The sequence below is a fragment of the Vulpes vulpes genome, chromosome 7, assembly GCF_048418805.1.
Source record: "Vulpes vulpes isolate BD-2025 chromosome 7, VulVul3, whole genome shotgun sequence".
In the NCBI taxonomy this organism is placed as follows: Eukaryota; Metazoa; Chordata; class Mammalia; order Carnivora; family Canidae; genus Vulpes; species Vulpes vulpes.
Window position 1 is genome coordinate 27,886,996 of NC_132786.1, and position 24,259 is coordinate 27,911,254.

Consider the following 24,259-nt stretch of genomic DNA (forward strand, 5'->3'; position numbering starts at 1 on the left):
TCCCGAGGGTCCCATTTAGGTCATAGTCTAGGGCTTTGAAGGAAAATGATTGTTAAGGTTCCGTCTAACTCCCAAATTCCTGTGATTCGATGACATCAGGATTGTGAATAATCCCGCTGGCCCTGAGCCAGGTTAGGCTGTGCTGCTTCCATCACAAACTTCCTCCCCCTCTTTAGGAAAACAGGCCGGCCCCATCGGGCACCCTGCTGGCCCTGTCCACTGGGCATCCTCCTGCCGCAGAGAAACCCGCCCACCCAGGGCCACTGACCCCACCCCCTGCCTTGAAATGTAAGGCAGCCCGGAGCTGCGCGGGGCACTGGAGCTGAGGCCTGCGGGAGCCGGGAGCGAGGCTCTCCCTGGGGCGAAGAAGGAAGGCGAGGAAGGCGAGCGGCGGGTAAGCTGAATTCTCTGCCTCTCTGCCCGCCCGGCTCCTCTTGTCTCTCTCAAAAGTCTTTCTGGCAAACGGAGCCAAATAGAGGAATGCCTTCCCGAGGGACTGACTTTGTAATTCAGGCAAAAAGCGGATTAGCTGGAATCCGAGCCCATAGGGATCCTTCTTTTTGCATCTGCATTTCATTGGGATAGGCTGAAGCGTTTTGGAGGAGCGAGGGCGGTCAGGGGAGAGACAGGGGGAGGGTTCAATTCTTTGAAGAAGAAATCTCTGCTTGCAGGGTCAAAGGGAAAGTGAAAAGAATCAGAGAAATGCTCTGAAGAGACAATGCGAGCCCTTCATGACTAAGGGGCAAGACAGTGGAGTCAGCTGCCCTGGCTACTTGTGGCTCTGCGAGCCCGGAGGGTCCAAGGGGGGTGTCTGGCTGCCTCCCTCCCCCAGTGAGCCCAGTAAGAAGCCCAGGCTGGGGATGGTGGGGGGGTGCACGGCGGGCCACTTGGGCGGGCCACTTGCCTCGGAGCTTGGTTACCTAGGTGGGAAGTGCTGGTGATCAAAGGACAAAAGACAGATGGGACTGTCAGAGAAAGGCCCCCAATCCCCGCCCCCTCCCCAACGTCCCCCTCATTTCAACTGGTCAGCTTGTTCCCAGGCGTTTTGCCCAGTGTGCAAGTGTGAGGTCCTCTGTAAGGACTTTTCAATTACAAGGAGGAACAGAACATCAATGCTCTTCTTCCTAAGGCACTCTGCAGGGAGCATATTAGGGCTTTCCAAATTTTCAGTTATTATCTGTATTTTCTTAACCTCCCTGGGAGGGAGGGCTGGAGGGAGCCAGGAAAGGAGGAAAACCCACTGAGCTCCCAGGTAACTAATGAGAAACTCAAATGCAAAGAAGTGTGGAAATGATGATTTTTCTGGAGCTGAAGTTGGATTAATAATAGTGATCTCCGGTGGTGGATTGATGATGGAAAAAAATTAGATTGTGTGTGTGTGTGTGTGTGTGTGTGTGTGCATTTGCAACTCCATGAAGAGATCCTGCAAATACAACTATGAAGTGGAGTCCCCTCAAAGGTGACTTCCTAGCAGTTCTTGCCCATGGGCAGGAAGACTCATCCTGGGATCTAGACACTGACTTGTCCAGAATCAATATATGACAGTCAGCGTGAGCCAGACTAGGTACCTGCAGGGATTTGTGAATATTGAAATAGAAATAGCTCCACACAACCCATCAATTTATTCTACCTAAAGTGTTCTCAGAGACACCAACCTCAAAGCTCTGGATCTCCTCAAGAATAAGTGGTAGCTTCCCTCCGCCCAGTGGCTCAGTCTCTGTCCAGACTCCCTTAGACCAACCTAGTTTATTTTGTGATGCTTCCCTATCAGATACTCCTGGTGTCTGTGCTGCTGTCAGTGGCTTCCTCACACGCTGGCACAGTTCATGCAGCCAGGGAGTAGCTGAGGGACAGCAGTGCTTTGTGCTCACTGAGGAGGAGCTCTGGGACTCGGCTTCATTTCCCTGGGTCATAACATGTTGAGCAGAACCATGCTCAGTACATTTCAAATTACTGTAGCCAGCAGCCCAGCCATACCCAGTGACCATACTGATCTAAGGTTTTTGTAAGTGACTGGCTGGGACTGCAGAACATTCGGGGAAACTTACTGTCCAGGGGAGGCCTGTTACTAATCTGCAAATGGCAGCTTTTCTGGTTATGGGGTTTTATACCAAATGAAGGGCCCCTTTGATGAAGATCATCATTTGGAAGGAGCAGCACCAGCTTCAGGACTTCTGAAGCTTCTAAAATGTGGGCAGGTTATTTTCTATCAGAGAGCTAAGGGGGCAGTATTGTTCACAGCAGTGGTGGTGAACTTAGCTCCAGTCGAAATTCAAAGTCCATACACTTCTCAGAGATACTGAGTGCCTGATGGTGAGGAAGGATTTAGGTTTTGAGTTGAAATGTTCAATTTTACTTGGTTATTTGGCATTGTGCATCTGCAGTCTCAGAATAAAATTTCTACTACTGTGAGTGAATTTCAGCTCTGCTCTGATAAGATGGCTAGGATGGACAATGAGTGACCAGAATATTCTATTCATTCATTTTTTCGGTTATTTACTTTGCATGGAAAAATTCTTTTTTTGTTGTTTTTTTGTTTAAAGATTTTATTTATTTGAGAGAGAGAGAGAGAGAATGAGTGGGGAGGAGAGGAAGAAGCAGGCTCCCCATTGAGCAGGGACCCCAATGCGGGGCTCAATCCTAGGACCCCAGGATCATGACCTGAGCCAAAGGCAGATGCTCAAGTGACTGAGCCACCCAGGTGCCCTGAAAATTTCTGTCCATACTTTCAGGCTATAAGCCTCATCTTAGCCAGCCAGCTCACAAAACTGCACGGTAGTCTCAAATCAAACCGGATAAAGGAACGAAGACAAATTTAGACTCATAGAAAGTCAGAATTAGAATCTTAGAGATCATTTGCTCTGCTCCAAACCCCAAGTTCAGCCACATGGCCTCCAAATACTGGCTTAGTAGTCTACTTCCATATATAAGAATAGCATATTTTCTTGGTGATCTTTTGTTACATTCTCCTGCCCAAGAAACAGATTTTTGGAGAAGAGGGTAAAGCAACAGACAAGCCTCTTGATACCTGAAAAATAACATGTACGACAGAAGGGAAAAGGAAACACATGCAGGCATGCAGCAGGCATTTCATAAACATTTTTTTAAAGATTTTATTCATTTCTTCATGAGAGACACAGAAAGAGGCAGAGACACAGGCAGAGGGAGACACAGGCTCCTCACAGGGAGCCCCATGTGGGACTTGATCCCTGGACTGGGATCATGCCCTGAGCCGAAGGCATCCCTCATAAACATTTTTTAAAGAGATGACTTGGGCAAGTTCTGGTGCCTAGTATGGTTACCCAGACAATACTAACTAACTGTTCTTCCTATAAAACTAATACAATTGTGTGTCTTTAGCAGCTGCCTAACACTATCTGTGCCAACAGCCAGGATTCTGAGGGTGACTCTCGGCCAGCAGGCCCAGTTTGGCTACGTGATCCTCCTGACAACATGTATCAGTGGTTTGGAAAGGTTGGTTGGACTGATCTATAAAACCTGATTCCACCCTGAACCTTGGAAGTAACCCACTTCAAGGTCAGGCTGAACCTAGATATGAGGATATCTTTGTATTCAAAGCCTTTTCTGTTTATTATATGGTCACAAATATTCCATTAATTTATAACCAGACATTAGGGAATCAAAACTGAACTCATGCCCCAGAGGCTCTTATATCCCTTGGAACTCTTGGGCTTTCCAAACCATACTTCCTCCTAGAGATGCCCTGGGAGGGAGAGCCTGGGGTGTGTGAATCATATTCCTTTAGCCAATGGAAGGTGTTTGTGCTGAAGAGTAAGGGGCTCTGGCTGCTTGCTGCTATAACCCTGCACCCCAAGCAATGGTCACCTCTTGGCAATATGCTCTGTCAGGAGCACCTCTTCATTTTGTTCAACAAGCAGCTTATATAACATCAGTTCCAGGAAGCCTACCTTGACCAGCACCTTACCTCAACAAGAGGGAGCTAGATCTCCGTCCTCCATATTCTCCTAAACCCCTTCTTCTGCTGCATTTCACCTTCTATCCCTACCTCCCTGCATACCACAGCACTGATTACACTGTACTGTGATTGCCTAATTACTTGTCTGTCCTGTTCCTAAACTGAGTTTTTTGAGGATAGAGCATATTTGTCTTTATACCATAGGGCCTGTGCCTAGTACAGGGTTGGTGCTCAATGAATGTCTGATATTGAATACATAGAGTTGTTAAATCTTCACCCATGAATTCAAGAAAGGAGGAAATTAGATTGAGGTGGGGCTTGAGGGAGAGGTGGTGCGGGGAGGATCTGATAGGTGGCATCCAAGGAGGACACTCAAAGAGGCCCTCAAGCCCCTTTGTTAGAGACCTTTGCATGAACACCTTGATGTCAGCTGAGGTCTTTGCAGGTAGGGAACAGGACACTCAGTAGGGAAGCTAAGCCCAGTAACCTGCACTGAGTAATCTAAAAGAGAAAGACTACCAGTCTACTGGATCTCTGCTGGCTATTTACATTTTGTAAATGGAAAAGAGAAACTTGTCTCTGCAGAGAAAAAGGGAAGTAGTTTTTTTTTTTTTTTTCTTTTTCTGGGAAGCTCCAGTTTCCTAATTTTTCTCACACAATGTCTCTGGTTTTTAAACATCCATGTGGTCTGCATCAGACAGGTCTTATCAGTAGCAACGGTCTGATCTTCCAGCTGTCTTGGGTGCTAATTCCAGTTTCCTCTTAGAGTTCAGAGTAGCCTTGATATAAGTAGGTCCAGGAAAGGCAAATTAAAAAAAAAAAAAAGATTAAAAATAGGATAAAAGGGATACCTGGGTGGCCCAGTGGTTGAGCGTCAGCCTTTGGCTCAGGGCATGATCCCGGGGTCCTAAGATCAAGTCCCACATCAAGCTCCCCATGGGGAGTCTGCTTCTGCCTCTTTCTGTGTCTCTGCCTCTCTGTGTGTCTCTCATGAATAAATAAATAAAATCTTTTTTAAAAAATAGGATAAAAGACATGACCTAGTATCCAGGAAAGAATGGCTCCTATTAATACCGTTCTGTGCATGTAGATAAAAGGTGAGAACTTTTATATCAGTTGTGAAGAATCTGATTGCAGGTCATCACAAAATGACGACAGGATTTAGGGAACAGTATTTGGTTATTAATGCTTGACCACAATGGGGACCCCATAGAGATTAGCATCTTTCTGCCTTGGTAGCTTTTGGTTATTTTTCAAGGGGGAAGCTGTGGACTTTGGTGCTCCCATTGTTGAAGGACACTCATGACAGTCAGTACAGTTGACCTTGCTGTGCACTGGCCATTGCGTAGGGCTTTTGCCTGCTTCTTCTCTAATTGCTGTAAAAATTCAGCAAGGTGGGAATGATTAGCCCATTACAAAATCCAGAAAACCACACATAACTTGTGTGTCATGGAATTTGAAGTTGAGACTCCAGAGGTTAGACTCCTTGCACTGTGACGTGCTCCCCTTTTCAAATAGCAACTCTGAGCTCACTGAAAACATTGCAGTTCCACATCAGGACACAGGAAGTAGTGATGGAAAGAGCATCAGGTTTGAGTCCTGACACTACCTCTCACTAAGTGTCCTGCCTAAGGGCCAAGGCCCTTATGCTTTTTTGAAGTTCAGGTCTCTCATCTGTAAAAACAAGGTAATAATATTGCCTTAAATGATTCAATGGTTGTAAAAGGGTTTCATAAACTAGGCCTGGTACTCAAAGCCCATTGAGCGAGTGACAGTTCTCAAAAATACACTGCAACATCTCTTTCCTGTGAGCCCAGGAAAATGTGGACAGATTCAGTCATGATACAGTGAGAGCTGCTGATCAGTTTTCTGATTCATGTGTGTTGCAATCTGGAGGTAAACTGAAGAATTATCAAAGTATTTCATATTTAATTGCCTCACGGTGATGTTTGCTCTAGGGAGTGGGAGGAACATGAGAAACTACCTTTATGCTTAAGTGAGACACTGTTTTAGATTAACATCAGATCGCAGGGTTTGTTTAGATTCAGGCTTTGGGGTTAACATTTTATTGCATTGACTAATTGAGTTAGCTTTTGCCAGCTGAACCTTGTGTTTTCTTCTCAGGGTTATAAGTTCATTCGGAAAGGGCTTCTTTTGTTCTTATCCTGAAAGGAGGCAGGATGGACTTCTATTTTCTTAGACCTACAGCCAACACTCCCTTATTTCCTCCAAATAACCAGGATTACCTGGCAGAGGGTGGACATGGAGTAGATGACACTGCTCGGCGTAGATTTTTCTGAGTAGCCAGGTTAAATTCATGTAACTTAGACACAAATTACACACCTATATTCTGAAGCTGTTTTGGAGAGTGTTCGGCCCTGAGTAACTAGTGAGATGGGTGGGAGGTATTCTATTCACCTCATTGGAATGGATTAATTTATATAAGAAACAGACTCTTTCACTTGGCCCCTAGTTATAAAAGCAGTTGATTAAAGAAGAAAGAAACTAAATTTTGACACACAGAAAATTAAGTATTGAAAAGTTAAGAACTGTTTACATGAGAGTTTTTGAAAATGGTTTTTATTCTGAGATCATGGCCTTTGGAAAAAGCAGAACCTGGATAGGCAAGACCAAGGCTACGGGGCTAGTGGCTCCTGTCCTGGCTCCACTGGGAGCCAGCAAAGGTGAGCTTCGGTGGGGACCAGCCACCTTTCCTTCTTTCTTTCTTTTTTTTTTTTTTTTTGATACATTATCTTATTTTATTCAAATACCAGTCTGATCACATATGGTCCAAGAACACTCAAATAATAAGCCACATAGAAAGAGTTGTTAAAGATTGGTCTTCAAACATTATAGCCAATGATGCCATGCTTGCCTATGATCTCGCCGACATAAAACCATATCCACACCTCGGTGGCCACCAAATCATTCAGCAGAGCTTCCTTAACTGTGAGCTGTTTGAAGCTACCAGTTTGAGCACTCTTGACTATTTTTTTCAAGCTCTGAATAGCTGTAGGGATCTCAGCAGGGGTTGGAGGAACCAGCTCAACCCTGGCATAGTGCCAAAATGTGGCCAATCCAGACTTCGAGTAAGTCACAGCAGCGTTCACTAGCGCCGGAGCCTTCTCGGCGAGGTTATGGACAAACTGGGCCATGGCTCCAGGAGGGACGTTCCACCAGCCACCTTTCTAACGCCCGGGTCCTCCTGCCATCTCACCCCCTCCCTTGCCCTGACTCTAGAGACATGCCTTTGGTCTTCCAAGAAGTTATTCTTTTGACCATTTCTTTTCTAATTTGTTGGCATCCATTCTGGGCCATGGTGGTTGAGGGGTGGAAGGAGGGTGTTGTTTGTTTTAAAGCCATGAGTCACTTTAGAGTATTGGTATTCTTGGAGACTGACTTTCTCTTACTCAGATTTCCAGAGAGAAGCTTTGCAAAGTAATAATAAATGGAGGATCTCCTTTACCAAAGATTAGGGTAGCAAACCTTGCACACGGTGTAAAATTTGATCATAGTATCAACTTACTTTTGTCTTTCTCTTGCAATGTCCCTCCTCCTCTAGCTTGCTCATATTTCTGCCTTTTTCTTTCTGGCAAGAGTAAAAACTAAAGTGCTCGAGTTCTTTTTTCTTTTCTTTTTTTTAAAGATTTTATTTATTTATTCATGGGAGTCACACAGAGAGAGAGGCAGAGACACAGGCAGAGGGAGAAGCAGGCTCCATGCAGGGAGCCCGATGCAGGACCTGATCCCGGGACTCCAGGATCACGCCCTGGGCCGAAGGCAGGCTCCAAACTGCTAAGCCACCTGGGGATCCCAAGTGCTTGAGTTCTATACCAGCTGGGGCAATTGCATGGTTTGTACCTAGAACCACAGAACTTGACTGAGGGACCATATGTGTATAGTTCTTTTATTGCAGATTACTTTCACATCTGTGGTTGTGTGTAAATCAAAGTACTTATATGCATTTATAAGTGTTTCACAGTTTACACCTATTATATCATTTGTTCTCACAACAGCAGAAACCACAGAGTGTCAGCCCTGGAGTAAACCTCATGAATCTAGCCCACTCGGTCCTGCATTCCTGGGAACTGATTTTATGTCTCAAAATATAGATGCTTTGAGAAGGGCAGTGTATCAATTTTTATTCAGTCATTCTAACCGTATGTGAATGAGCATGTCAGTCCCTTTTCAGAGCGTAGATTTTTAAGGGGGGAGATGGAGAAGGTAGGATAGTAGAGGGAAAGGGTAATACAGAGGGACATGGTGGGCTCCTGGAGGGGCTCAGTCATTTAAATGTTCGACTCTTGATTTCAACTCAGGTCATGATCTCAGGGTTGTGAGATTGAGCCCTGAGTCCAGGCTTGAGGTTCTCTCTCTCCCCCCCCTCACTCCCTCCCACCCCAACTTGCACATGCAGGCACATGTGCTGCACTCTCTCAAACAAATACATTTTTAAAAAGAGGGAGGGAACGTGTGAAGGCACTGGGGAAAACAGTTCATCCACAGGTCCTTCCTCCAAGCGTCATGCTGCTGTCCCAGGGGCTTCCCCTAGTGCAGACTCAACAGCTATGAATGGGTGCCCATCACTCAGCTTCCCCCCAAGTTAGCACTGCAGAAATGAACACTGAGTTTCTGGCTGGCCTACCATTGCTTTCTCAGCCACATGGCACACTTCCTCTAGCAGAGTAACCCCCTCCATGGTTACCAGTCCATTGTTCTCATTTTTCCCTGGAACAGTCATCATTCAAGGTTGTTCAGAACAGCCAGGGAACAGAGTCACTCTATTGCCATAGCCAGCAGGACCTAACACAGCTTCCAGACAGGAAGGTCAGAGATGTTCTGGAAGCAGACGAGGCTTCTGCACACGGATGTGCAGGCTGTATCCTATACAAGGATTCCCATCCATGCATCTTTGAAATCCAGGCCAGGCTTTATTTGCCAGGCCATGTGTCCTGGCTTTTTTAATTTGCACAGATTCTTTGTCAATATGCCAAGCTCTGTGTCTGTTGAACTCCAACTACCAGAGAGGGTGCCTTTTGCAAATCTGCAGAAATCAACTTTGTGTGCTAGCATGGGCCTGCTACGCCTGGGGCCCTAGGACCTTGGGGACCACAGGCCTTATGGCCATTCCACCTCACTCTCACACAGCGATGTTTTTCAGTGACTTAGGAATTCCAGTCTAACAAAAGTGAAACAAAAGAAAACAAAAGAAAAACATGGTTTTTCTTTTTATTTCCTTCTTTCCTCCCTTCCTCCCTTCCTTCCTTCCTCCCTCTTACTCCCTTGTTTTTTTAGTTCTCTAACTCTGAGAACTATGAAATAGAACAAAAGGAAGAGAACACAGAAAAAAATAAGTTGTCTTGCATTTATAAAATGAGCCTTGAAGGACTTCTTACACTTACTCCTCTCATCTCACCTCCCTCTCCTCACCTTAACCACAAGGCACTCCCGCCTTCCGTGGCAGCCGGTGGCTCACAGCGTGGAAGCCTGGCCTGGCACTGGCTGGCCCCACGGACTCAGTCTGAGTCCCTGTTTCTGGTATTCACTTTGTTCTTTGTCCGGGCACTGCCCCCAGACCTCTACACCCACCTCTTTAACGAAGGCAAAACAAGGACACATTTTTTTCCTCCTCTCCTCCTTCTCCCTTGTCTTTGGACTGCACTGCTTGTCTGCTGGCGGGATGACTCATTTCTTTGTCATCCTCTTACCCCATTTGGCCTGTCCGGATGCTTGCATTGTCTTTGTGCAGCGGGATGGAGCTATTGCCTTGTTTGAGATTGCCACTGACCCAGCCCGTGGCCCAGCAAGGCCCCCAAAAGTGGAGGAAGATAAAGACTGCTAGGACAGAGACTATCTCAAACTCTCCCAGGAGCAGAGGACAGAAGTAGACTCCTTTGCCCCTTAGGCCCCTGAGTTGCCAAGGGTTTGCACATGATGCAGCTGTAGGAACTGCTAGGGAAGCCCTAAGTCATGCTCTGCCCCCCATCTGGTCCTGCTTCCCCATTTATCAGGGGATGCAAATGTGTTAATGCTGCACATCATCTCACCTGGCAATTTTCCAAAATGTAGAATTGTGTTCCCATCAGAAGAACCCAGAGGTCTTTTTTTTTTTTTTTTAAGACCTTGAATTATTAAAGTAAAACAATATCTTGGTGGGCATCCAGAGAAAAACCAACCCCCTGATCTTGGGCTGACGAGTTGACTGAAAAATTGAAAGGCCTGGGTGGTTTGACAGGCAACAGGAATAAGGGTTAAGTTCCCTATTGATTGGTGGCTCATTGTTTCATTCAGAATTCCTTCATAATGTCTTGAGAGCTTAGAGGTCCCCCTAATCTCAAGGTTTGGCCAAGATAATAAAGGATGGGACAAGCTTTATGCGATTGTAAAACAGGATTAACATTGGAAAGGAAGGGGAGGAATGCATTCAAGAAGATGTATTTTAAAAGGTTAATTTTAAATGGGATGAAATTAAGAAGAGAAATTTAAAAGGGCTTTGGCAAATTTTGAGAAAGAGGAAATCCAGAGCAGTTCCCTGTGATCAGAAGAGACCACTAAGTGTCCTTGTTTCTGATGGCCTCAACTTCTGAAACTTCCTCTTCTGAGTGAGAAAAGGGCCCCCAAAGAGCACAGCAAATTAGAACAGAGGCCCAGATCTTGCCCTCTTTCAGGTTGCTTCACAATGGGGGGCAAGGGCTGTGCTGATTGGCAAGACTGCCCTCTGAGCTGTGTTTTCTTGTTGGAATCCTATTGACCAGTCCCTGCTGCTCTCTCCCCACCCCCTCCTCCATTCGCCCTGTTCACCCCTCCGCTGCCTGTCCCCAGCAGCCCCAGAAGAAGCAATGGGGCACAGAGTCCTCCCACTGCCCCCACTCATCCTTTCTTTTTCACCCTTGCTCTGAAGGGGGCCTGTGGCCAGTGAGGGGAAGGCCACTTCCAACAGGGACCTTCTTTGCAAAGAAACAAAGAAGGAGCCAGAGCCAGGCCAGGATGAAGGTCCTGGAAGCCTCTGATCTGAGAGGTCCCTGAGGATCCTTGCAATGGGGGGAGGGGTGGGACCAAACGTTGTTGTGACTGAAGGGAAATGAGTCAAGGGAAGAAATGCCCGGATTTAATTCTTGTGGATAAAGGAGTGAGTGGGCCTGCCAGACCACAAAATAAAACCCCGACCAACTAACCTAGTTTAAGCTGCTGAGGGCAAAATCACTGGGGAAAGGCACATGGAAAGTGGGAATTCTAGGTCCAGGAAGATCTTAGTCTAACTACCAAAACCCAGATGCCTCCATTCCTTTCCGCCTGTCTGCCAGTCTGCACCCTGCCCAGCCTGTCTACAAAACAAGAGACAGACGTTCCAAGGGAGCAGTGGGGAGGGTGAGAGCTGGTGCAGAGGAGCATTCCCTGTGGTGGACAAGGAGGCATGGAAATTATAAGTGGAAGAACTGAGGTGATCTGAGGTAGGTTGGCTCTGCAATGTGCTGGCAGTAGAATCCCTATGGTGTCTCCTGAAAAAGTTTCAAAGGGGACATTTCTGTGGTTCCATCTAGTTGACCGCAGGGCGGGAATTCACTTGGAGGAAACCAAGGTAGGATCCTGGGTCTCCAGGCTGCTATTGGCACTAGAGATGGCCCCACTATTCAGCCCGCAGAGATCTCTGGGCAAGATGACCTCCTAGCCACCTGTGTCCATTGATGGATGAATGGATAAACAAAATGTGGTCTATACAGACAACAGAATATTACTCAGCTTTAAAAAAGGAGGAGATTCAGGGATGTCTGGGTGGCTCAGTCAGTTGAGCATCCAACTCTTGATCTCAGCCCAGGTTTGGATCTCAGAGTCGTGAGTTCAAGCCCCACATTGGGCTCCATGGTGGGTATGGAGCCTGCTTTACGAAAAAAAAGGTGGGGGAGGATTCTGACATATGGCTCCACATGGATGGATTTTGAGAACAGTATGCAAAGTGAAATGAGCCAGTCACGAAAGGACATGTACTACATAATTCCACCTATATGATCCCACATCATAGTCATAAAAACAGAAAGTATTCTACTTTCTGGTGGTTACCAGGGGAATGGGGAGTTATTGTTTAGATGGGGTACAGAGTTTCAGTTTGGGAAGATAACAAAGTTCTGGAGAGGGATGGTAGTGATGGTTGCATGACAATATGAATGCACTTAATGCCACTAAACTGGCATTTATCTGCACATAAAAATGGTTAAGATGGTAACTTTTGTGTATTTTACCACAATATAAAAATATATACAATTAAAAAAATCTTCCAGACATTTATGGCATTTCCTGCTGTGGGAGCTGATGTTAGAGGGACTGGCCATGATCAAGTCATAGGTTCTTGAACTTTGCCATGCTCCTTGATCTCTCAATCACATGATTAAGCTTTTTTCCCTTCTTCTTCCAGAATTTAAGGGACACTCTGAAGGAACGATGAATACAATGAGGAGAGAGCTAGTGTGCATGCTGCTGCTTTGTGGAGCAGCCCTCACCTTGCCCAGCCAGGTAGGCGTGCAGTTCAGGTGTGTGCCCCGCCCCTGGAGCCTGCGTACTCTCAGTGGGCTCAGGTGCCCCAAGGTGGGGTCAGCAGTCAGAGCATGGTGCCCCCACTCCTCCCTGGGTAGGATTCTTGGGATTCAGGGTTCTGGGGGCAGAACCCTAGGCCATTCTTCTGATTTGGGTAAATAGTTCTTAATTCCACTGCACTGCCTTGGCTGCCTTCTTTGGAGCTGTTCTTAATGTGTTTGAATTCATCCAGAAAGTATTTAGAAAAGGAGGTGCACAAGCCGTGAGCCATGGAAGCTGGCGAGTTGCCCTATGCTGTTTACTATCTAATTGGGATAGAAGCTATACTATGGACATGCTCTCCAAAAATGCCCAGCAAGCGAGGGCATCACGTCAGGCCCAATGAGCAGTACTTGCACAGTGAGACTTTAGAGAAGAGAGTTGGGGTTGGCTAAATGGAGGGGTTGGGGGAGGGCTACAACTTCACCAAACACTTGTGGCTGTTTCAGTTTAGAATAAAATTTAAAAATTTAGTTCAGTCACACTAGCCACGTTTCAAGTGCTCAGTCGCCACATGTGACTCATGGCTGTGGTATTGGACAGCACAGGTAGTAGAGATTTTCATCACTTAGAAAGTTATTTTGGCATCACTGGTCTAGAAGGGGAGGGAGAATGAGAAAAGAAGCAGGAAGCAGATGTTGCTCCTGGGGCCAGCGACCTGAGGGGGAACCTTCGGGACAGGTGGCATCGGATTGGTGGGTGCCTGGGTGGTCTCTAGATCGACCAACTTTATGCTTAAGACACCAGCGGGTGCTGATCCTTCCTCCACCCCTGGTTGCTCTGCAGGAGATCCACACACGATTCAGAAGAGGAGCCAGATCTTACAGAGGTAAGGTGAAGCTGATGTGGAAGGGGGTCAGGGCAAGAGGCCACGGGGTCAGGGCTTAGGCGCTCAGGTGCTCTGGGCTCTGGTGGGGATTTCTCTTCCACCACACTCAGCCTACGTAAGGTGTGTAAAGGAGGAATTCTGCAGAGATGCCTGGGTCACTCGCCACTCCCACACCCATTTACTCATTCACCGAGTTAGCTAAGGCCAGCTTCTTTTTTATTTTTTTTTTAAGATTTTATTTATTTATTCATGAGAGACACACAGAGAGGGAGGCAGAGACCCAGGCAGAGGGAGAAGCAGGCTCCCGGTGGGGAGCCTGATGGGGGACTGGATCCCAGGACCTTGGGGTCATGACCTGAGCCGAATGCAGATGCTCAACCCGCTGAGCCACTCAGGCGCCCCTAAGGCTAGATTCTGAGAGGATGGGAACAGGTGTGCCCTCAAGGAGTCAGACTGTTGGGGAGTCACAGAGCTGCTGGGAGCCCCTCAGCTCAATGGCCCAAAGCCCTGTTACACAGGTGAGAAAACAGAGCCAGACTGAGCACCTTGCCCAAGGCCACACCACAGCCAGGCTGCAGATGTGCTGGTCCTCTGGAGTCCTTTTTGGGGCTGTGGTCCCCATCTCACCTGAGCCCACCTGGCACCTTTGTTAACTGCCATCTCTGTGCTTCCATATGTTCTGGTTGGTGAAACCAGGCTAACGAACCCAGGTTACCTCACAGAAGTTCCACAGATGTGGAAAGGCTTTCATTCCATGAAACCATACCTACAGTGGACTCTAGAAACCTGAGGAACATCCCCATGAGCATTAGGTAGGAGTCCAAAAATAAAACACGCTGGCAGCCAGAGTGCCGTGACTCTGGTGAAGAACTCTGGGCCCAGCTTCAAATCGCAAGCTTCCTTCATCTGCTTCCTGCAGGGGGCCTGCTTCTCCCTCTGCCTGTGTCTCTGCCTCTCTCTGTGTGTCGCTCATGAATAAATAAAATCTTAAAAAATCCTCTAGTTCCATCTATGTGGTGGCAAATGGCAAGGCTTCATCTTCTGATGGCAGTGTAGCATTCCATCAGTAAATGTATTTTGATAGATACATGCTTCCAAGATGAGGGCCCATCCAAGGAGAAGCAATAAAGGGGTCTCAGGTGACAAGTTGTTAGGTGCGTGCTATCTCCCGGCTGGCAGCGAGGGGGCATGAGGGTGGGTGGTGTGACAGGTGTGGGGGGGCTTCCCCTTGGCCTGGGGGCGGGGCGTCAGTGTGCGGAGCCGGCCCTGCAGCGTTGCCCCGCGTCTGCCGTCACAGGGAGCTGCAGGGACGAGAAGACCCAGACGCTGTACGGGCCGAGCGAGTCGTGGCTGCGGCCGGGCCTGCGGGGCAACCGCGTGGAGTACTGCCGGTGCGCGGGCGGCCGCCCGCAGTGCCACTCGGTGCCCGTCAGAGGTACGTGCCCCCACCTTAGCGCACCGCGGAGGTGCCGGCCGGCCGGGGGAGCCCGGGGCCCGCACGCCCTCTGGTGCCTGGCCTCAGTTTCCCCGTCCGTCAGGGGTGGGAGTGGCCGCGCCTACCTCGGTTTGCTGAGGGAAGGAAACGAGCTCGTTCTGCAAACTGCCTAGAAGAGCGCGCGGCCCGCCGAGCTCACCCGTAAAACCAGCTCCTGCGGCTCCTGGAGCTACGTGGGGGGTGACTAGGGGCCTCCTGGGTTTTCCGGGACAGGTTGCAGCGAGCCGAGGTGCTTTAACGGCGGGACGTGCCGGCAGGCCCTGTATTTCGCGGATTTCGTGTGCCAGTGTCCGGAGGGGTTCCTGGGGAAACGCTGTGAAATAGGTGAGTGGGGGGCGGGGGGGCGGGGGGCGGGGGGGGGGCGAGGAGAGGGGCGGACGCCCAGACCTGACCCTTCCCAGAGAGGGGAGGGAGGGTGTGTGACGGGCGGGGACAGGGAAGGAGCTCGGGAGGGCTGCGCCCCGCGGGCAGGGCCTTGGGGGCCCGGAGTCGCCCTGCCACCGTCCCCACTGGGTTCTCCCCCGGGGCCCCGGCCCCCTGCCCCCCCCCACCCCCCCCCCCCCACCCCCCACCCCGGCTCTGCGCCTCGCCGCCGGAGCACGTGGGGGCCCCGCGGGAGAACCCAGTGACCGGGGCTCACGTGTGAGGTGTCCCGTGTCCTGCGTCCCATCAGATGCCGGTGCCACCTGCTACAAGGACCAGGGCATCACCTACAGGGGCACGTGGAGCACGGCAGAGAGCGGGGCCGAGTGTGCCAACTGGAACAGCAGCGCGCTGGCCCTGAAGCCCTACAGTGCGCGGAGGCCCAACGCCATCCGGCTGGGCCTCGGGAGCCACAATTACTGCAGGTGCGCCCCTGCCTTCTCGCTGGCGGCCTCCCGGGAGAGCCTGGCCTCCGGGAGGAAGCCTAGTGCGGGTCAGCCGGGGCTCCCCAGAGAAGCCCCCGACATTTGGCCCCGATCCGTGGTCTGTGTCACCCAGCCCGCTTGAGATCAGTGGTCTGTGTCACCCAGCCCGCTTGAAGCCGCTCGGCCTGGGCGCTGGCAAGCCTGAGGTCCGCAGGGAGGACCTGCAAACCCGCTCTGACGCTGGAGTTCCTTCCCAACTGTTGCTCGCCAGGCGTTCCCCAGAGGGCACAAGGCGCCCACAGGATGGAGGATAACCTCCTTTAAGTAAAGGCCGGTTGCCGATCTGAACCACAGCTATAAAAGCTCTTCACAGCAGCACCTCGATGAGTGTCCGATGAGATACTGGGCCAAGTTAACACCTAAAACTAACCTCATAGGCCGCCCCTTGTCGACCCGGCTCCCAGCCAGGCCTCCTTAAACCATACTTGGTCCCCGAATGAAGACAATAACTAAGTCATACTTCCACCAAACACGATCCAGCTATCCCGCGCACACATGAAAGGGCACTGACCTCTTCTCCAAAAGAGGAGGCAAAGTCCTTGGGGCTGAGATGGAAGCTTCATTTTTCACCTCCCCTGGCCTCCCCTGGCTACTTTTTCAGAAACCCTGATGGAGACTTACGGCCCTGGTGCTACGTGTTCAAGGCAGGGAAGTACAGCACTGAGTTCTGCAGCACGCCGGCCTGCCCCAAGGGTGAGTATAGCCTCCCACCTTCCCCCCCAGCGGCCGGGGAGTAGAGTCTAAAAGGACACAACTGACAGTGTTTCTACAACTCTGGAGGCAGAACAGTAGGCTGGGGGGTGCGGGTGTGTGTGTCATCATTTTGGCTACAGAGGGAAGAAAGGCTGCAGACTTGGGTCCTCACCCAGGCCCAGCCTCTAACAAGCTGTTTGACCCTGAACTGGTCTCTTTACCCCTCTGCCCATCCGTGTCCTCGTGTACAAAGGAGAAGGAGGGCTGCTGTGGTGGCTTCTAGTCCTTCTGAGAATGGATGGAGATTCTCCCTCTTGTGATTGACAGGCCTATTTCTCAGTCTCTCTCTGAGATGTGTAATATGAGAAAATTTCCCAAATTGAAAAATACTAAGTTATAAAAAAGCACCATGAATTCTGTGGTGCTTTTATAAATAATGATATCACAATAGTATAAAAAATGTCTTAAAGTTCTAAATATTCATATACAGTAATGTACATCCTGTCTATGGGTAAGTCTGACATACCTGCGAATTTGAGGACTCCTTACAGTAATTCTAAAGCCTCTTCTCCTGTCCCCGGAGTGGTAAATTGGGACTCAGCTGGTCTAGGTGGTCTTAAAGATCGCTTTATTTATAGTGGTATATTCTGCCAATTTCAAATAGGGAGAAAGAAGGGTAAAATGGGGCAAATCAGTGAAAATAGGCAGCATCCGTAGGTGCATATTCTCTCTTCCTGCTCAAGCCCAACAAACCGTCCAGAGCGATTTGAAAATCTGAAACATTAGGGCCTGCTGACATGTCCCCCCATTGAAGAATCTTGGTTTACCACAATGTGTCAAATATAAACGAGGAAATCCCCAATTACTTTCAAAGCAGCTCCAGCAATAATCGCTATTAACAGGGCATAGACCCCGTCCTGCTGAACATGAGCAAACCCTTGGGATCCCTCAACACAGAAACCTAGGAAGCCACATACATCCAACTGGTGAAAGCTGCCCAACAGATGAAAGCCATTTACCATCCCTACATACAGGGCTTGGAGGAGGAAAGAGGGGAGGTGGGATGGCGTTACATCCCTCTTACAGGGAAGCCTGGCTGCCTTCATCCTCTCAGGTCGGCAGCCCCACGCAGGCCCTGCTGCAAACCCTGATGTGCCTGCTGTTGTATTTAATTGGTTTTGTTTCAGTTTGAGATCCCTTTTGTTCCAGAAAAAAATGAGGACTGCTACTTTGGAAAAGGGTTAGCATACCGTGGCACCTACAGCTTCACTACATCTGGTACCCCCTGCCTCCCGTGGAATTCCAGGGTCCTCGCAGGCAAGTTCTACACAACATGGAAGACCAATGCCCAGGCACTGGGCCTGGGCAACCACAATTACTGTCGGTATGTAGCACAGGGTCTGTGGGGTTCATATCTGGGTAGAAGCAGGAATGGGATGTGGGATGGAGGAAGATTTCATGCCTAAGGTTCTATGAAAGACCTAGTGGGTGGGAAGGAACCATGAAGCTCAGTCACACGTCTTCACTTGCTAGAATAACACCTATTATGAAGAGTGAAGTTCACCAGTTTATCATTCTTATATAGCACCTTTTGTCCGTTCTCCTATGGACCTTTCTCCCAGTGAATCATGAGTGTCCTCACAGCACAGCTCACTGTTCCTTCCAACATCTCTGTGACATGAGAATGTTATGTTGCTGACAGAAAAACAAAATTAGGGGTACCTGTGTGGCTCAGTCAGTTGGGCATCTGTTTTCAACTCAGGTCATGGTCCCGGGGTCCTAGGACCCAGCCCCGCATTCAGCTCCCTGTTCAGGAGAAAGCCTGCTTCTCCCACTCCGGCTCCCCCTGCTTGTGTGTTCTCTCTCTCTCTCTCTCTCTGTCAAATAAGTGAATAAAATCTTTAAAAAAAAAAAATTAAAGTTGTTTTTCCCTGGTGAGATCTCTGACAGAGCCAAGTTCAGAACTCAGGACCCTCTTTCCGAGCTCACTGTTTTGCCATTGGTTTATTGAACCTCCTTCCTCTCTCACATGGCTTGTTATGTGACTGAAAATCTCAAACTCTCTTATCATCTAGGAACCCAGATGGGGATGCCAAGCCATGGTGCCACGTGCTGAAGGACCGCAAGTTGACATGGGAATACTGTGACGTGCCCCAGTGCTGTAAGGGCTAGCCCTTGGCCATCTCCCGCTGCCCAGCCTCCCTTGACCATTTCCTCTGCCACTTCCTGTGTCTTCACAGCTACCTGGTTTGGGCTGTATAGCTCCTAGATTTTCAGGAAGGCGTTGGTGGGGAGGGGCGTTTTATGACTGAAGCAATGGTAGGATGACAACACTCTGGGCAGGTGTTCACTCCCCATACATGAGCTTGATGCAAAGGAGCAAAAAAAAAAAAAAAAAAAAAAAGAAAGAGAGAGAGAGAACTTGCCAATTTCTCTTAGAATTCACTAGGCTCTAAACTTCTCTCTCCAGATGCCTTTATTAATTATTAATGATGGGTTCCTGGGGAGAATGCAGGAGGCTAGCTCACATATATAGCTCCCTAGAAAACAAAGTACTCTCATAGCGCTCTCCTGACAATGTGGTGAGAGGCAGTCTTCCTATCTTTTAGTTTACTGATGAGGAAAGCAGCTCCGAAGTCATGAGGCCTGCCCAAGCTCACTGGGCTCCGAGAGGTGGAGCTCAGTCTGATCCCACATCCTCTGACTTCACAGTCTGTACTCCTGCTGTGAACTCTTCCACCGTACTCACAGACCCCGTTTAACACAAAGGAACTGGGCTGGTGGGAATGGAAGACAATGAGAAAATTCAAGTTGGCACATTTTGCTGAAAGACCTTAGTTTAGAAATTGTCTGAGAACAGATTATTACTCAATTCCTGTGAACGCACATATTTGCCAGAAGGTTTCTCAAGGGACATATTATGTACCTGGGCAGGTAAGACACAAACTACCAATGGATTCACAACGAAGGCCATGCATGGGGAGTCGTCGGTGAGCAGTATTAGTAAGCTCGCTCAGGTCCTGGTGGGCTGGGAGTGTTAGGAAAGCTCCACAAGGAGGCAGGATTTCACCTAGGCCTTGAAGGATGGGCAAGGTGGAGTAGACAGAAAAGAAATGGGGTAGACGTTCTCCAGGAGGGACCTGCAGGGCTGCATTATTTCTGAAGCTGGGACGCCAGGGCAGGAAAAAACTAGGGGTAATGAAGCATAGCAGAAAGATCCCATTTGGAGTCAGACAAATGTGGGTTCTAATCCAGATGCTGCTGGGACCTTGGGCAAAAATTTCCCAGCCTCTCGGAAGTTCAGTGTTGTGAGGATTAGAGAGAGTGCGTGTACAGCGGTACGCAGTATGTACAAGCCAGGGTTTTATTACCATGGAGACTGTTCTGTCTCTCTGCATAACCTGGAGAGGTGCCTGTAGAAACTGGGGCTTGCAAGAGGAAACGAGGGTAGGTGCTCAGGGAACACACCCGAGGACTGCAGGGCTGATCGCCCTTCTCTGCCCTTTCCTCTCCCAGCCACCTGTGGCCTGAGACACTACAAGCAACCACAGTTTCGCATTAAAGGAGGGCTCTACGCAGACATCACCTCTCACCCGTGGCAGGCCGCCATCTTTGTCAAGAACAGGAGGTCACCAGGAGAGAGGTTTTTTTGTGGGGGAATACTGATCAGTTCCTGCTGGGTCCTGTCTGCTGCGCACTGTTTCCAGGAGAGGTAGGGACTTCAGAGACCCAGTAGGTCTCCCTAGACTTTGGGGCCCGTCAAAAGAAGCCTCACAGCAAGCAGAGCATCCTAAGGCTGTTTGTCCTATAGGTATCCTCCCCACCAGCTGAGGGTGGTCTTGGGCAGAACATACCGAGAGGTCCCTGGAGAGGAGGAGCAGAAATTTGAAGTAGAAAAGTACATCACCCATAAGGAATTTGATGACGACACTTACAACAATGATATTGGTAAGGTGTCATGCTCCCCTGCTCCGGAGGGCACCACACGTGTATCTGCACCTCGTGCTTCCACACTCTCGCCCTCTCCTTCGTCTTCCTCCCCTCAAATCAGACGAGCATCACATGGAGTTATTCTCTTCTGGCTTTCCTGCCAGCACTGCTGAAATTGCAGTCGGATTCGCTACACTGTGCCCAGGAGAGCGACGCTGTCCGCACCGCCTGTCTCCCCGAAGCCGACCTGCAGCTGCCCGACTGGACAGAATGTGAGCTGTCTGGCTACGGAAAACACGAGGCGTGTAAGTGGAGGGAGGTCTCGGCCCCACTCTGTCTGTCTGCAGGACAGCAGGGACTAGTTATTGAGAGGAAAAAGTCACAAGAACGTTCTAGCCCCAGCTCAGGCACGGATGCTGTGTAAATGTAGGCAAGTTCCTTGCAGGCATCACCTGCCTTTCCCACTTCACAGAGGGTCACTGTGCAGGTCAAGGCAGGTGTGAATAGTACCAGTGCTTTGAAGGGTTTAAGATTTCAGGAAGGTTCTGATAAGGAGTAGAGTACAGTAATGAAGGGGTGTGGGGGGTTCTTGGACTCTCTGGTCAGGTAGGCCTCAGTCCAGGCCCTAGGTCTGCACCTTGTAGCAGTGTGACCCGGGACGTGGGTTTTTATTTACACTGCTCCACGCCTTGATCCCCTCACTGGTAACATGTGGGTAGAACTACCTACCTCCTTAGATCACAAGAATTAAGTGACAGTGGGTCAAGCCAGTGGTTTTCAGCCCCCACGAAGACAATGGCAATGTCTGGAGGCATTTTTGAACATTACAACTCAGGATGGAGATTTATACTAGCAGTTAGCGAGTAGAAGCAAGGGAGGCTGCCAAACATGTGCAATGCACAAGACAGCCCCCATCAAAAAATTATCTGGCCCCAAATGTCAATAGCACTGCTACTGAGAAACCATGTGCTAACCTCTATACTAATTTTTGTTGGTCAAAACAATATTGACAATATTTTGCAGGCTTCAACCACATCTATGTGAAAGCTTGATACAAGTTAGCCATTAGTAGAAAAGTTGGCTTCTTCCTTCTAAAAGTTTTACAAATAACTTTCTCTAAACCCAAAAGATATTTTCCCTTCTTGTTTCAGCTTCTCCTTTCTATTCTGAGCGGCTGAAGGAGGCTCATGTCAGGCTGTACCCATCTAGCCGCTGCACATCACGGCATTTATTTAACAAAACCATTACGAACAATATGCTGTGTGCCGGAGACACACGGAGTGGTGGAAACCAAGCAAACCTGCACGACGCCTGCCAGGTAAACATGAGGGCCTCACTGTACTCTGAGCACACCCCAGGGTGAGAATGTTCCTTGGCCAACAGGTTCAGAACCAAGAAAAAAGAGCCAGAACAGAATGATTTCATCTTGGTGAGGCGCTAGAGATTCTAGATGAGGGCTTCAAACAAGTAGCACAAAGAAAGAAAGATCAAAGTTACCCAAACTTAAGAAATCTCAACTGCAGGAAATTTCCCCAGTGTCTACACCGGAAACTCCACCTGCTTCAGGGCTTCCTGTAAGCCCAGGCAATTGATCAACTATTGAGGTCATGGGTAAAGCAACACAAATTAAACAGTTCTTGACTTCTGGAGGTACTGGGGGAAATTGGAACCAGCTGTGTAGATGGAAGGGGGGGGGCGGCGGGGATTGCAGCTTACTGGGAAGGATGACCCAGATGATTTGTGAGAAATAAGTTTTAAAAACTCATAGAAATAAATAAATAAATAAATAAATAAATAAATAAATAAATAAACAAACAAACAAACAAATAAAATAAAAACTCATAGCAGCCCTCATAGGAGGTTTTTCACCTGGGGAAGCAAACTAGTTCAGGTCTGTGTTGGCACCCTTATCAGTCAGTGCTTCTATTTCATAACAAGGCACCTGTAAGGGACACACACGGCCTGTGGTATTAGGACCTAAATAGTAACCACAACACCAATACTGATGAGACATTTTCAAGCCTGCAGGGGCTGGGGGTTAGAAGGAAAACAAAAAGAAGGAAGCGGGGCTCTTGCATTGAAGACTTTGTGGGCTTTGTTCAAACAAATTAAATCGAACCCACATTTTCCCTCAGTTCCTTGACAATGTTTGTCCCTCTTTGGTTTCTTCAGAAACCTCAGCTGTACTCCTCGCTAGACATTAAAAAGGTGGTATGCAAAGTGAAACCATGATCTGCAAGCTTCAAGTTGAAAACAAAAACAAGAAATCATTTTGATTGAATGAGACAATAACAGCCAACAAGTACCAAGAGTCCTACAAAAAGTCATACATTGTTCTCAGAGCTTTTCATGCTTTCTCCCATTTATTCCCCTAACAACCTCATAGGGTAGATAGTATGATCTCTATCTTGGAGATAAGAGTACTGAAGCACAGTTAGCCTAAGGCCACATGGCTTGTAAGTGGTAGAGTTAAAAGGAGGGTTGTGGCCTGAAACGTCTGAGCAATTATATCTCCATTCTACTTTGCAATGTAGATACAACCAAATCCTCTACAGGATCAAGATCATTGAGATAAAAATTCCCCTCTCTGAAATAAGTACTTTGAAGAATACAATCTCAGCAATACAAATATTCACCCTAACTTCCGCCCAAGAGTCTGTGTTTTTTGCAACACCTGAAGTGTTTTCTGTATTGCAGGGTGACTCAGGTGGCCCCTTGGTGTGCATGAAGGACAACCGCATGACCTTGGTTGGCATCATCAGCTGGGGCATTGGCTGTGGACAGAAAGATGTTCCAGGTATATATACCAAGGTTACTAATTACCTAGACTGGATTCAAGACAACATGCAACTGTGACCAAGGACATTGAATTCCCTGAAATCATGGGAGACCCTGCTTCCTCCACTTCAGAAGACACATCAAACCGGAGTGCTTCTTCATAGAACTGAGCCATCACACAGTGTAAGTGGGTGGCAGGGCAGGGAAAACCCAGAGGAGAGAGGAGAGGATAGGTTTTCATAGGTACTTCCCGTTTTTAGAAGTTTTCAGGGCTTAAGATCTGATTTCAGAATGTCTGTCAGCCAAGAAGACAGATAAATGCCAACCCCTCCTGGAAAACCACCCTGGAGGGCAGAAGAGAGGTAGAACAAAAGCCCCACCTCCTGATCTGTCAACATGAGAAGCTTTGGAAGTGGGATCACAAAGATAAAAGCATGTCTCAGTAAAAAAATAACTAGGTCCTTCAGGAATGAAGGATTGCTTTAGAAATGGAATGTCTATTTATAGGTCACAAGGAAGCCGACAGGGGCCTCCTAATAAGGGATGGGCTGGCTGGCCAGATCATGTTCCTCAACACCACCTTTTAAATCAAGTATTTGGCTTTTCCCTTTCTCCACTCTACAGCTCTTGGAAAGAAATATTTTTGTGTATAGTGTAAATCTTTTTCTTTTAAACTTTATAATAAAATGGAAGACTTGTATCATTTTAATAACTGATAAACTAGGCTTTAGTATATTTATATCTGTTTTTACTTTGTTGCCACACCCATGTATCATACTGTGCTGAAATAAATTGATTATTTTTCACACATTTTCCCAAATCAGAGTGGGCTAATTTTTTTTTTTAAAGATTTTATTTATTCATGAGAGACACAGAGAGAGGCAGAGACATAGGCAGAGGGATACGTCTCCGTGTAAGGAGCCCGATGCGGGACTCGATCACACATCTGGGGATCTCGCCCTGAGCCAAAGGCAGACGCTCAACCACTGAGCCACCCAGGTGTCCCAGAGTGGGATAATTTTGTTACACTTGCAATATCTCATGGCTTATTTATTGTTACAGTCACATTTTTAAAAGCATTTCAAATGTTTCCTCTCATTTGTTTGGCATATACAAATTAT

General features: G+C 48.2%; 2 protein-coding genes and 1 pseudogene across 3 annotated transcripts in view; 1 reads left to right on the forward strand and 2 right to left on the reverse strand.

The window, feature by feature from the left end:
* The first annotated feature begins 109 nt into the window (after positions 1 to 109).
* Positions 110 to 23,958, forward strand: PLAT (plasminogen activator, tissue type). The gene is made up of 14 exons (XM_025993663.2): positions 110 to 394; positions 12,348 to 12,445; positions 13,292 to 13,334; positions 14,632 to 14,769; positions 15,043 to 15,153; positions 15,503 to 15,677; positions 16,339 to 16,430; positions 17,640 to 17,814; positions 18,506 to 18,591; positions 19,947 to 20,142; positions 20,242 to 20,378; positions 20,525 to 20,665; positions 21,512 to 21,678; positions 23,058 to 23,958. Exons 2-14 carry the CDS (start codon positions 12,374 to 12,376, stop codon positions 23,214 to 23,216), a joined length of 1,692 nt encoding a protein of 563 aa, XP_025849448.1. The 5' UTR covers positions 110 to 394; positions 12,348 to 12,373; the 3' UTR covers positions 23,217 to 23,958.
* AP3M2 (adaptor related protein complex 3 subunit mu 2) overlaps positions 2,827 to 24,259 on the reverse strand; it is a 43,218-nt gene continuing 21,785 nt past the window's right edge. Inside the window, exon 9 of one of the 2 annotated variants that reach the window (XM_072763452.1) lies at positions 2,827 to 4,716. In XM_072763452.1, coding sequence (XP_072619553.1) covers positions 4,700 to 4,716 — 17 coding nt within the window. In that variant the 3' untranslated portion in view covers positions 2,827 to 4,699. Of the gene's footprint in view, positions 4,717 to 17,021; positions 17,078 to 24,259 lie in introns of those variants that run through there. The other variant, XM_072763450.1, reaches the window with a different exon arrangement.
* On the reverse strand, positions 6,656 to 7,107 carry LOC112916155 (ATP synthase subunit g, mitochondrial pseudogene; annotated as a pseudogene).

Excerpts from the sequence above, each read along its gene's own strand:
- PLAT (XM_025993663.2), top strand. The coding sequence starts at position 12,374 with ATGAATACAATGAGGAGAGAGCTAGTGTGCATGCTGCTGCTTTGTGGA. Across the intron at positions 12,446-13,291 it reads CCCTCACCTTGCCCAGCCAG|GAGATCCACACACGATTCAG; the intron begins GTAGGCGTGCAG and ends GTTGCTCTGCAG. Across the intron at positions 20,379-20,524 it reads CACTTACAACAATGATATTG|CACTGCTGAAATTGCAGTCG; the intron begins GTAAGGTGTCAT and ends CTTTCCTGCCAG.